At 38.8% G+C, this 13,679-nt stretch overlaps 1 protein-coding gene across 3 annotated transcripts in view; it reads right to left on the reverse strand.

Moving 5' to 3' along the window:
- Nucleotides 1-13,679, reverse strand: part of JADE3 (jade family PHD finger 3) — a 194,728-nt gene that overhangs the window by 45,398 nt on the left and 135,651 nt on the right. For all 3 annotated transcript variants that reach the window (XM_049871273.1, XM_049871274.1, XM_049871275.1), the window contains exons 5-6: nucleotides 3,238-3,428; nucleotides 60-271 (exon numbers count right to left, since the gene is read on the reverse strand). In XM_049871273.1, coding sequence (XP_049727230.1) covers nucleotides 60-271; nucleotides 3,238-3,428 — 403 coding nt within the window. The remainder of the gene's footprint in view (nucleotides 1-59; nucleotides 272-3,237; nucleotides 3,429-13,679) is intronic.

A 13,679-nucleotide genomic window follows, 5' to 3' on the forward strand; every position in this document is an offset into this window, starting at 1 on the left:
CATCACCGAGCTTCAGAAAGGCAGACTGTGGGGAGGTAGTGGCCTCCGTTCTCACTAACCTGATGTACACAGACGTTACACTTATCACAGAATACCATATCATTCCCTTCTTCACTGTCTGGAGACCGGCACACATCACAGATCACATCTTCATCATACTCTATGCCTAGCCCTTCCTCTGTCTCAATAGCATGGTTCATATTTTCATGGCAATGGCGTTCCAGGACTTCTACTGTCTTTTCCATAAGATTCTCATCAATTGGCCCACAACCTGCACAGAAATATAATCAATCAACGCATCAGTCGGGTGTCATTCCCAAATCACCTACTGTGAGCCTGACACAACCAGATTCCAAAGAATCTTTTGCTAGAGTTATTCTATATTTACCTATAATCACATATCAGTATTTGACACATGAAAGGAGAAATACATTTCATCACATTCCTTTAGAGATATATTACTGACCCTTTCAATTTTCTGCCTAAATCCTAGCCTGTCTCCTCCTAAATCTCTCTTCATTTTCTCTTACTCCCACTGAGAAAGGGGTTTTCACTAAACTTTGTAATTTTGAACACTTTAATACATAGGATAATACAATAATTAAACTCACATAACTATTTGGACATAAATAATAATTCATTCTTGGCAAATTAGTCCCAATGAGCACATCCACTGGTTATACAAGGCAATATTCATACATAAAGGCATTAAGCCCTCAAAGAAATTTCTAGGCACTATGTTATACATATGAAATACTTTGTTTTCAAACCTGACTTTAACAAAATCCAATGCAGTATTTTCCAATGGGAAACCATAATATAATATAAACCTATTTGCATTCAAAAGGTCTAACTGCCATTTCTGAAATTACCATTTTTGTGTCTTGATTCCTTTTTCCTTCTATACTTTTATTTTTTTCTTAGCATTCCACATTTAATGACCCAACTAAAGGATTCATATGGTGGATGTTGGTGACAACAAAACATTTTTCTTCTTAGGAAGACTAACGATTTTATGAAAGCACTTATATATTTATTCTAACAGTTTGTAAACTCCAAGAATAATTCTCAAAATAATAAAAAACTAGTTTACCAAAGTATTCCATTTCAGTTGTAAAATATGGTGTCCTAAGGAACTTTAGAATTTTGCATAAACTACCTTTCTTAATGTTGTAGCTAATTATGAAAGCAATACCTTCCCAGGCCTTATGTTTCAAGACAAATTACACACAAATATAGATTATTTTTTCTGGAGTGAAGGAGCATAGTGTTGTGGTTACTACAGCACTTGGATTCGAATTCCAACTTTGCCTTCATATTGGCTTGTTAAGCTTTGACCTTGATTCCCTTACCTATCAAATAAGGATAATAAAGCCAAACTCATCAATTTGTTGTGAGGTTGAGATGAGATAATGTTCATACATAGCTTAGTACAGTGCCTGGTATGTAGTAAGCACTCAATTAAAAAATTTCCTAATCTGAAATATCAGGAAATTGCTTAATTTAATTTTGTTTTCAAATTAAACAAAATACGTTTAATTTAATTTTGTTTTTTAAAGTTTAAGCTCTTAGAAGCCTTACTACAATATTATTCACCCTAAAGGAAAACTTGAGATAAGCTAATCCTCTTTTAAAACTTGTCCAAGCTTAAACATAGTATCCTGGGTGGGATTCTGGAACAGAAAAAAAGTCATTAATGGAAAAACCTGATGAAAGCCCAATAAAGTCTGGAGTTTAGTTAACATTAGTGTACCTGTGTTGGTTTCTTAGTTTTGACAAATGTACTATGGTAATGTAATATGTTAACATTAGGGAAAACTGAAACTGTGTGAAGGGTATAGGGGAACTCTGTATTAAATGTGCAACTTTTCTGTAAATTGAAAACTGTTCCAAAATAAAAAGTTTTTTTTTTTTAAAAACCTCATCCAAGGGGAATTAGTTACAAAATATGAATAAGATGGTTTCATGCTGAAGGCAGCACTGTAATGACTGTAATGTGTACAGACGCTACTCATAAACATAACGGAACATTGAGCCATCAATCCACTTGATTATGCCCTGATACTGTGATTTTCTTTCTCTATCAGTCTTTTATTCTCTTTGTGTTTCCCACCATAAATTGACCCCCTTCTCCCTGTAGAGAGCAGAACAAGAGAAGGCACAGGCCAGGCTAAAAAGATTTTCCCAAATCGAAAAGCAAGGAATAAGCAGAGTTTATTGGCAGAATAACTAACGTCACCATGCCAAACTGGACTTAATACAATTTTAATTTTTTATTCACATGCATTGAGGTGCCAGACTCAAAAGAAAGAAAGAAAGAAAGAAAGCAAGGATTGGAGGGAGGGAAGAAAAGAAAAACTACTAGTCTTTATTGTACTAATAATGAACAAATGACTGAAAGAAAAACAAAATCAAATATATCCTTCACGATACCTTATATGGGAGACTTAAAAACCACCCACAGTTCCACAGCAACACTTGGACCTAAACATTGTTCAGAAGAAAGACATTAAAAGGAGGTGTGTGTAAACATAAAGTGAGTTTCCTTTAAGCCCAGCACGTTCTAGCATTGCTGGCATACATTTACTTTAAAATTATTGTGTTTGCTTGTTTTTTGTTTGAGAATTGTACAACAACTCTACAACTTGCTGGAGGTAGCAAAGAACTGCTTTGGGGATATTTTGCCCCAGGCCTTTAATCCATGGCCCCTGCCATTCTTCATCCAGGCAGCAAAATTACAAGTCCTGCATTAACGGTGCTAGTCACAGCAACCTTTCAGTTGCAGTGGTGCTGTCCAATGCTGAAGCTGGAGTCTCTCCATCACGTGGCGATGGTAAACCCCTGGCAGAGGTGCCTCTACCTTTACCCTGCTCACTGATCAGACTGCTCCTCAGGGCTGAGCCAGGAACCAGCTTCAGGATCCTTTTCAACCAAAAGTCCAAATCAGCCGGGAACATTCTCACTCAGGACGCAGCCTTGTCAAACCTACTTGCCATCCCTGATTTGTGTTGTTCAGCACGAATGAGAACAGATTTAAATGTGGTTGCTCTATTTCAACATATTTATGCATCTGAAGAATAACTAACTAAAATATGATAAAGGAAAAAATAAACTAAAAAGCCAGAAAAGAAAGGAAATGACAAGATGAAAATAAGTTAAAGGGTTCCTACAACTTAAAAAAAAAAAAAAAGAATCATGAGTTGAGTCAAGGCACAACTTACTTAAGAAAAAACATACCCATTTCTGCAAGGTCTTCATTCAGTTCTTGGAGCCAGAAGATATCCATGTCATCTAGGTCATAGCGGCACATGGATGCTGCCAGCTCTATGATGTTGATGTAGCCAGGCTCTGCTGGCTCTGGGCCGGAGCAGTGGATGTACTTCCGGGGCCGAATGAACAGAACCTCCTTTACCTTCTCGGCTATAATCCTAGAAAAGCAAGAGAATGATATTGCTAAGAATGAACAAATGACAGATTCCAGGCACTGACGAGATAGGCCTAACAGTACTCATGCCATACAGTGAAGTTAGATGCTTTTCCTTTCCACTCTGGGTCAATCCCCTAATCTGCCCTCTGGTAGGTATGGCAGATTCTTTTTTAGAATGCAAATAGTTCAAAAAATCAGTAGTTTCATCAACTGCTGTGAATTCTCTGCTAACAATTTTGCTTCACTCACCCTCATGTATCCTGGGTCCCTACTGCCATTCATTCTAATAAAATTTTGTTACATTATTATGTGTTCTTAATGTAATGACCCCCAACCTTACTTAGAAAGGGAAGCCTGGTGGTGGGTGGTTTGATACTGCTCAAAGGCACAGCCAGATTTCATACCAAAGAAATATTTCAGCCAAACTCATGATTTCCTGCCATGAAGGCAATATTGGATGGTGGTAAACAGTATAGGCTTTAGACTCATATGGGCCTGCTTTTTCTGCCTTTCACTTATACTGTGATCTTGGGCAATTATTTAGTTTCTATAAGATTCTGTTAGCTAAAAAGTATCACATATACAGTGAGCCCTCAGTGTCTCTTCAGCTGACATAAATTCTGGCAGGTATAAACTATGCTACATTTCCTAATGAGATTAGAATCATTTGTAAAAAGCACAGAAACTGCACAAATAATACCAAAACATCACAGGTTTTTAAAAGGCTTGAAATAAATGTCTTAAAAACTTAATAGTATCCCCTTGCAATATTATCTCTATGAGCAGTTTCCCAAAATGCCTCTTGTTAATCCTGCCACTCTAGGCAGACCATTTCTCTCCAAGTTGCCACGACTCATGTCTGAAACAAAGAACAATTATAACCTCTGTGACAGGTGGTATTTTCCAAATTTGGCCACAACACTATCTCCCAATTCCATATGCTCATCTACAATTTGACTTTGCCACTCTTGAATCAAGTGGTAACCTATATTTCCCCTCCAGATTCATGGGAGTTTTGGTGACTTTTTTTTCTTTTTAAAGTAGACTTTAGATGAAGGTTTACAGATCTAGTTTCTCATCAAACAGTTAGTACATTGTTCTATTACACTGGTTAACAACTCCACAACATGTCAACACTCTCCCCTCTCAATCTTAGGTTCCCTATTACCAGCTTTCCTGTTCCCTCCTGCCTTTCAGTCCCTGCCCCTGGGCTAGTGTGCCCCTTTAGTCTTGTTCTGTTCCATGGGCCTGTTCAATCTTTGGCTGAAGGGTGAACCTTAGGAGTGACTTCATTACTGAGCTGAAAGGTGTCCAGGGGCCATACTCTCAGGGTTTCTTCAGTCTCTGTCAGGCCAGGAAGTCTGGTCTTTCTTTTTCAGTTAGAATTTTGCTCTACATTTTTCTCCAGCTCTGTCTGGGACCCTCTATTGTGACCCCTGTCAGAGCAGTCGGCGATGGTAGCTGGGCACAATCTGATTGTGCTGGACTCAGTATGGTAGAGGCCATGGTAGATGCGGTCCATTGGTCCTTTGGACTAATCTTTCCCTTGTATCTTTAGTTTTCTTTATTATTCCTTGCTCCAAAAGGGGTGAGACCAGTGGAGTATCCTAGATGGCCGCTCACAGGCTTTTAAGACCCTAGATGCTACTCACCAAAGTAGAATGTAGAACATATTCTTTATAAACTATGTTATGCCAATTGAGCTAGATATTCCCCGAGATCACGGTCCCCACAGCCCCCACCCCAGCAATTTGGTCCCTCAGGGAGTTTGGATATGTCTGTGGAGCTACCATGACCTTGTCTTGTACAGGTTGTGCTGGTTTCCCCAGGACTGTATACTGTCTTACCCTTTGGTGACTGTTTTGGTCAAAGAACATGGCAGAAGTGATGCTAGGAGATTGCTGGGTCATAAAAGGGAATACAGCTTTCACCTTGTTCACTGAACACGTGCACTCGGAGCCCTGAGTCTAAGCCCTGTAAGAAGCCTAAGACCTCAGTCTATAAGAAGCTGAGGTTGTCATGCTGTGAGGAAGCCAAACCATATGAAGGGGTCACATGGAGTCTTCAGGTCAAACTAGCTCAGGTGCCAGAAATGTTAGTGAATAGATTTTTCTATGTAGCCTCTCCTCACCTCTACCAGAGAAATAATTATTTCTTGCCCTTCATCACCAAAGCTTTTCTGTATAGGCTTACTATATTCCACTGCATGGATACCTGGGTGGTCAGCTAGTGCTGGACTACTAGCTGAAAGGCTGGAGGTTTAAACCCACCTAAAGGCGCCCCAGAAACCCTGGTGGCATGGTTAAGTGCTACAGCTGCTAACCAAGAGGTCAGCAGTTCAAATCTACCAGGCACTCCTTGGAAACTCTATGGGGCATTTCTACTCTGTCCTATAGGGTTGCTATGAGTTGGAATCGACTCTATGGCAGTGGGTTTGGTTTTTTTTTTTTGGTTTAGAGGCGCCTCAGAAGACAGGCCTGGCAATCTGCTTCTAAAAGGCTATGGAGCAGATCTACTCTACAAACATGGGGTCACCATGAGTCGGAATCAACTCAACGGCAACAACCAACAACATTCCATTGAATGGTGCTTTTTTTGTGTATCGACATTACCTATGTAATAAGTTATTTGACAAATATTAATTGCACATCTATTGTAGCCTAGGCACTGTTACAGGTAGTGAAGATTCAGCAATAAAGGAAAGGAACAAACCTCACGAAACCAAGAGTTTCTTGAGAGGACAGATCATGTCATATTCACCGCCGAACCCTGAATGCTTAGCATCTGGCACATGGTATAGTTCAAAGAACAGATCAACATAGAATAGCATAAGATCTGTAATTCCAGTACCACTTACCATCAGGACAGACTAAGTTTGAACCAAGATATTTCTCTATTTGTAATGTATTTTGGAAATCATCTAATCCTCATCATGGAATGTATTCAGGGTTCACTGTCCATTTGGCCTACTTTATTTTGGTGTCATTTATATCACAGAAAAAGTTTTTGATGAAGAATCCCAAAATGCAGAGACAGCACTTTTGGGAAATCTCAGAAAGAAAGCGTAGTTGGGTGTTTTAACCTTGTTTGTCTTAGAGAAGTGATAGCCACTCATATGGCCTCAAGATAAAAGATAATTGTAAAGATACACATGAAATGGAACAGGAGAGAGAAAATCAAGATTAGAGGCAACACAAGGTATTGGTTATTTCTTTGCATTTCTCCCATTAACCCATCATTTTTATCTTATGGCTCCTTTGCCTCTTCCTGCCGTCCCCTCAGTCCACTCTCTCTACTGACTGGCTTCCTCTGTTTACTACTGTTTTTGCTCCTAACTCTGGCTTGTGTGTGGTCAATAAAGGTCCTGTTTTACTTCAGGAACTTTTTTCTTTCTTTTCTTGTGTCTTTATTTCTTTATAAGTACACCTGTTTACTGAAGTATAGCATACATACAGAAAATTACACTAATTTTAAGAGCAGAGCTCAACGATTTTTCACAAAGTGAACATACTCAAATTACCACCAACCAGATGAAGAAAGAAGACATGACCAACATCCGAAGCCCCTCCTTCTTCCCAGTCATTAACCTTTCCCCAAAGGTACTGTTGTTGGGTGCTGTTGAGTCGGTTCTGATTCATAACGACCCTATAACAAAGCAGAACTGCCCCAAAGTTTCCATGGAGTGGCTGGTGGATCTGAACTGCTGACTTTTTAATTAGCAGCTGAGATCTTAACCATTATGCGACCAGGGCTCCCAAAGGTAACTAGTAACCTGGTTTTAAACATCATAAATTAGTTTCACCTTTATAAAAATGGAATCATACAGTATCTACTCTCTTCTGTCTGCTTCTTACCAGTCAACACTATAGTTGTGATATATATCCATTTTGCTCTATGCAGAAGTGGTTCATTTTAATTGCAGTATAGTCATCTTTTGTATGAATATGCCACAATTTATTTATCCATTCTACTATAGATAAACATTTCGGTTTTTTCCATTATTTTTTATTTTAATTGTACTTTAGATGAAGGTTTACAAGGTTATTTCCATTTTGAGGCTGTTCTGAATAATGCTGCCAGGCAAATTTTTATAGTGTCTTTTGGTGTATTTTTGCTGGGTCATACATATATGTTTTACTTTGGTAAATATTTCCAAAGAATTTTCCAAAGTGACTGCATCAATTTATACTCCCTCCAGCAATATATTAGAGATCTAGGTACTCCATATCTTCACTGACAGCTGACATAGTCAATCTTTTTTTATTTTAGTCATTTCAATGGGTGTGTGTTTAAGTATCTCATTCTGGTTTTAGTTTGCATTTCCCTGATGACCAATGAGGTTAACCATCTTCTCATATGTTTGATTCCATTTCAGTATGGTGACCCACATATCTTAGTTTGCCTGGGTCGGTCCTGGTTTACTACTGTTAACTACTGTTATCCTGGTATAATTATGAATGGGGCTCCCTTTCACTCTTAAAAGTGGTACCAGTTTGGATGATACATTACACAGCCACCCTGCATAGCATATCCTCTTTTGGGAAGTGTCTGTTTAAATCTGTTGATCATTTTTCTTTTGGGTCATCTGTGTTTTATTTATATAATCTAGATATAAGTCCTTTGTTGCTTAAAGTCTACTCTGTGACTTGACAGGGATTTTCTTAATTCATTATTTTTTTTTTTTTGTCTCCTGCACCTAACTCAGTCTCTCGGTTATTTCCTAGGTTGAATGGTAAAAATACTGTTTTGCTTACTTAATCTTTTCATACCAGGACACGCCATAGCTCAAATGTCAAAATCTAATCCAATCACTGTGCCCTGATCATATTATACCATGGATGCTCACAGCTGTTTTCTGAGAAGGGCTTTAAGCAGGACAACTTCCTTTAGAAGGAGAAGTGAGCATGAAGGGCCAGATCTGGGTTTCGTCCTGCCTCTGCCATTCAGCTGGTGACCTCTTTGTGCTTCAGTTTCCTTATCCCCCAAAGGAGAAAGAGATGCTTATTTTGCAAGGTTATTATAAGGACTAACTGGCATATGTTATGTAAAGCACACAACACCATGAATGGAATAGGTTCAATACGAGCACATTTTATCCTTCTTTTCTTCGTTTTCTCCTCTCTTTTCCCTTGTTTATTTTCCTCCCTTCTCCTCTTTTGTCCTCTCTCTCACCCCCCTTCTTTCTATTTATGTGTGCCTTGGTCTTATGAGCTGGCTGGACACACAGGATTTAGCACACATAAACCGATTAACGTACAACACAAGAAAGTATATAATGAAGAACAAAAGGGTGGGGACATACACTGTAAGTCTTATCAAGGTTCAAAGATAGGGAAGACTGAACATATTCTCCATGAAAAAGATCAGGAAAGAATCCTTTCAAGTATATTTGAAGAAGAAATAATGTTAGTCAAATCTCTAATATAGCTGCTTGATGTAAGACATTTAATTATGCTTGAAGTAAGTGCTTTGAAATTTCAGTTGTTCATCCAGTAGAAAAAGACATCTGCAATTTAGGGAGTAAAAACAAGAGCCATGTTACAACCCCTCAAGTCTTTTTTTTTTTTCTGTCTCTTTGTTATGCACTGATAAAACCAGGCCAGACACTGACATGTCACCCTAATTGACTTTAATTAGTTTTCCACAAAAAGAAACCAGATAAAAGATCACCCTGAGAGCATGTACCCTGGTGGAATCTGGAAGCAGTGTTGAATTTGGGGTTTCTTTTTTAGGGTATCTATGACTGCTAACTGAAAGGCTATGACTGCTAACTGAAAAGTCAGCAGTTCAAAACCACCAGCAGCTCTGCTGTAGAAATACGTGGCAGTCTGCTTCTATAAAGATTTACAGCCTTGGAAACCCCATGGGGTTGCTATGAGTCTGAATCGACTCAACGGCAGTGGGTTTAGGGTATCTATAGGAGCCCTGGTGGTGCAGTGGTTAAGCGCTCAGCTGTGAATCAAAATGCTGGCTGTTTGAACCCCACCAGTCACTCAGTGGGAGATGTGGCAGTCTGCTTTTGTAAAGACTACTACCCTGGAAAACCTATGGGGCAGTTCTACCCTGTCCTACAGGGTCACTATGAGTCAGAATCAATTCGACAGCAATGGGTTTTGTTTCTGTTCCAGTTAGGGTATCTATAGCAACTAAAGATGGAAAACAATAGGTTTGATGAGAACATATTTCTGTCACTTTGTACATCCATTAAGCACTCTCTTAAAATCATTTGGGAGGTGAGTAATTGTTATCGATGAACCAATGGAGGGGCATTAGTTTATTTTGTTTTTCATCATAATTTTGGAACAAAGTTACAAATATGAGTTCCTCTCCTTACTCTTCAAGAATTCTCACTGATTTCTCAACTTTGGACAATCTTCACCTTTTTCTTAAGACTTTTACCCACTTATTCCACAAAATTCTACTCTTATCTCTGTGCCTCAATCATTTAACAGATATTGTTGATGGTCTATGCCAGGTGTGGTGGTAGATGCTGGTTATACTATGGTCAAAAAATATAGTCATGACCTTTGCCTGATGGCATGGAGCTTACCAAGTTATAATAATTACTATACTGTTTCGACAATTATATATTTATAGGAATCTCTCCCCATCTGGTGTGGAAACTTTTGAAGACTGAGACTATGTCTATTCATGTCTGTATCCCCATTGTCTAGCATGGTGATGGTGCTCAATAAACACTTATTGAATCAGTCTGAAAAAAAATTACTACTGTGGTAGACTGAAGATGGTCACAAATTCTTTGACACTCCTCCCATTGAGAGATGGAGTCTATTTCCCTCCCCTCGAATCTGTGACTGCTCTAATGGTAGAAGTAATACTGTGCCAGTTTCTAAGCCCAGGCCTTGAGACTAGCAGCTTCTACTTCTTATCTCTTGGAATAGTCAGTCTCAGATTCCTAAGCTGCCATGTAAGAAGTCAGACTATCCTGCTTGAGAGACGACATGAGACTATACGGAGAGGAAGAGGAGCCCAAATGAACTCAGACGTCCATCTGTCTCTGCCAAAACTAGAGACATGTGGGTGAAGCCATTTTGGATTTTCCAAACCAGCCCAGTTACCAGGTGAGTATCACCAACTGACCTCAGCTGATGCCACGTACAGCAGAAGAATCACCTATCTGAGCTCTTCTTGAATTCCTGACCCCCAAAATTGTGAAATATAATAAATGATTGTTGCTTTAAGCCACTGAGGTTTGGGTTAATTTGTTATGCAGCAACAGAAACCAGAACAACTATTTTTAAAATCTTGTAAAACACTTCTGTTCTAATGACAGAGGTTACTTTCTGAAATCTCTCCTCATCCTGTAAGAGCTCTTGGTCTGAACTCCTCTGTTTCACTTGAATTGTTTTTCTCTTACAGGTATGGTGCCATTTCTGAATCTGGACATTTAATATCTTTTGCAAATTTGAGAAATTTCCAGTCACTATTTCCTCAAAAAAAATTTCAGACCCTCCCTCTTTCTCTGCTTCAGGGACTCCAATGACACGAAAGGTAGATCTTTTGTTACAGTTTGGCAGGTACCAGAAATTTTGTTCATTTTTCTTCAGTCTATATTCTTTCTGTTGTTTGGATTAGGTAATTTCTATTGTTCTATCTTCAAGTTCACTGATTTCTTTCTCTGCTCTCTCTATTCTGCTGTTGAGCCTCATTGAGTTTTTTTAAATTTCAGTTATTGTCTTTTACAGTTTAAAATTTTCCATTTGGTTCTTCTTATCTCTTCTACTTCTTTGCTGAGATTTACTATTTTTTCATTTACTTCAAGTGTGTTCATAATTGTGCATTGATGTAATTTTATGATGGCTGCTTTAAAATCTTTGTTAGATCATTCTAATACCTCTGTCAGCATCTGTTGGTGGTCTTTGACCAAGGTGAAATTCTTCTGGTCTTGGTATGATAAGTGATTTTTTAAAATTGACACTTGGACATTTTGAGTATTATGCTATGAGACTCTAGATCTTATTTAAACCTTTTGTTTTAGCTGGCTTCCTCTGACATTGCTCTGGATGGAGATGGCAGGGGGGATGCTACCTTGTTACTTGCAGATGGTTGCAGAAGTCCAAGTTCACCACTTAGCCTCTGCTGACACCCAAGGGCAAGGTTTCCCCATTACTGCTGGGTGGGGGTAGGAGTTCTGTCTTTGCACTAGGGCTCCACGGATGTCTCCTTGGCTGGGCTTGGTAAGAGTGCCTTATTACTACTTTCCACGGGGGGAGGAGTTGTCCTCATTACTGCCGGGCAGTAGTAAAGGTCCTGACTCTCCACCCATCTGACACCACTCCAGCCAGGAGTAGGAGAAGCAACTCATTACTGCCAGGTTGGAGTGGAAGTCTAGGCTTCCCATGTGGTCTCCAGTGACATCACAGGGTGGGTTTTGTTACCACCCAACAGGATGAAAGTCCCACCTCTCCATCTGGCCTTCTCTGACACCACCCTGGTGAGGGGAAGGGGGCTGGGGGACCTCATTATAGCCTAGGGAGGGTAGGAACCTGGCTCCCTACTCCTGTCTTTGCTGGAGAGGGCAGGGGTGGTCCAAAGTATTTTTCTGTGGCGTTTGGCTAGAGTAGAGGGGCTATTATATAAAAGTTTTATGTCTTGCTAGGTTTCTCCTTACTTAGTCATTTGGATAGAGAGAAGAGGCTTTGCTTGGGTTTTTTTTTTGTCTGTACTCATTGGTGCTTCCAGGTTGCCAACTCCTCCAGAACTAAGTCTGAGAGCAAAAGAAATCCCAGGGAACACATAGCTGTGTCGTTCCTCAGGTCTTGAGGTCCCTATTCATTCTGCCTTTTTCTCATGATCTACTGAAGTCTTATGTTTGCTTTATATAAAATGTCCAGGGTTTTTAGTTGTACTTAGTGGGAGCAATGGGGAAACGTAAATCTACCCCATCTTTCTGAAAGCAGAAGTCTGGTCAAGATTGCTGAATTTTAAAATGAAAGTATCAGAAAAAATACTACAAACAATTCTACACACATAAATTAAACAACTTAGATGAAACAAACCAATTCCTTAAAGCACAAACTACCAAATTCACCTAATATGAAATAGATACTTTAAATATTGTTGTAACTACTGTTGTTGTTAGTTGCCATCAAATTGATTTCGACTCATGGAAACCCCATGTATGCAGAATAGAACTGCTTCACAGGGTTTTCAAGGCTGTGACCTTTTGGAAGCAGATCACCAGGCCTATCTTCCAAGGCGCCTTTGTGTGGGTTTGAACTGCTAATCTTTTGGCTAGTAATCAAGTACTTAACTGTTTGCATCACCAGGAACTCCCTGTAACAATTAAAGAAATTAAATTTGTAGTTAAACCCCAAAAGAAGTATTGAGGTCCAGTGTTTCACTGAAAAGTTCTACCAAACATTTAAAGAAGAATTACTACCAATTCTACAGAATACCTTCCAAAAAATAGAAAAGGAGGGAACACTTCCAACTCATCTTTTAAATTCTTTTTTAAAAACTTTATTGTGTTTTGGGTGAAAGTTTACAGCGCTAATTTGTTTCCATTCAAAAATTTATACACAAATTGTTTTGTGATGATGGTTGCAATCCCCACAATGTGTACTCTCCCCCTTTCCCCTTCCACCCCGGGTTCTCCACATCCAATAAGGCAAGAAAATAAATAAAAGGTATACACATTAAAAAAAAATAGGGAAGAGACATAAAGCTGTCCTTATCTGCAAATAACATGATGGTCTACATAGAAAATCACAAGGAATCACAAACAAACAGAACTGCCAGAACTAAATAACTGAGTTCAGCAAGGTTGCAGAAATACAAGATCGACATTACAAAATCAATTAGATTTCTATGTACTAGCAATGAACCTGTGGAAACCAAAATTAAAAACACAATACCATTAACGTTGCTCAAAAATTGATTGTAATACTTATACATATATCTAGCAAAACAAGTACAATACTTGTGTGCTGAAAACTACAAGTACATTGGTAAGAAAAAAACAAAGCTCTAAATAAGTAGAGACGTACCATGTTCATGGATTGGAAGACTTAACATAGTAAATGTGTCAATTCTCCCCAAAATGATCTATAGCTTTAATGCAATTCTTACGAAAACACCAGCAAGATTTTTGTAGTTACAGACAAGCTTGTTATAAAATTCATATGGAAAGGTAAAGGAACTAGAATAGCTATAGCAATTTTGAAAAAGAATAAAATGGAGGACTTACCCTACCCAAATTTGAACCTCAACCAAAACCTCACATCTTACA

The sequence above is a fragment of the Elephas maximus genome, chromosome X, assembly GCF_024166365.1.
Source record: "Elephas maximus indicus isolate mEleMax1 chromosome X, mEleMax1 primary haplotype, whole genome shotgun sequence".
Classification (NCBI taxonomy): domain Eukaryota; kingdom Metazoa; phylum Chordata; class Mammalia; order Proboscidea; family Elephantidae; genus Elephas; species Elephas maximus.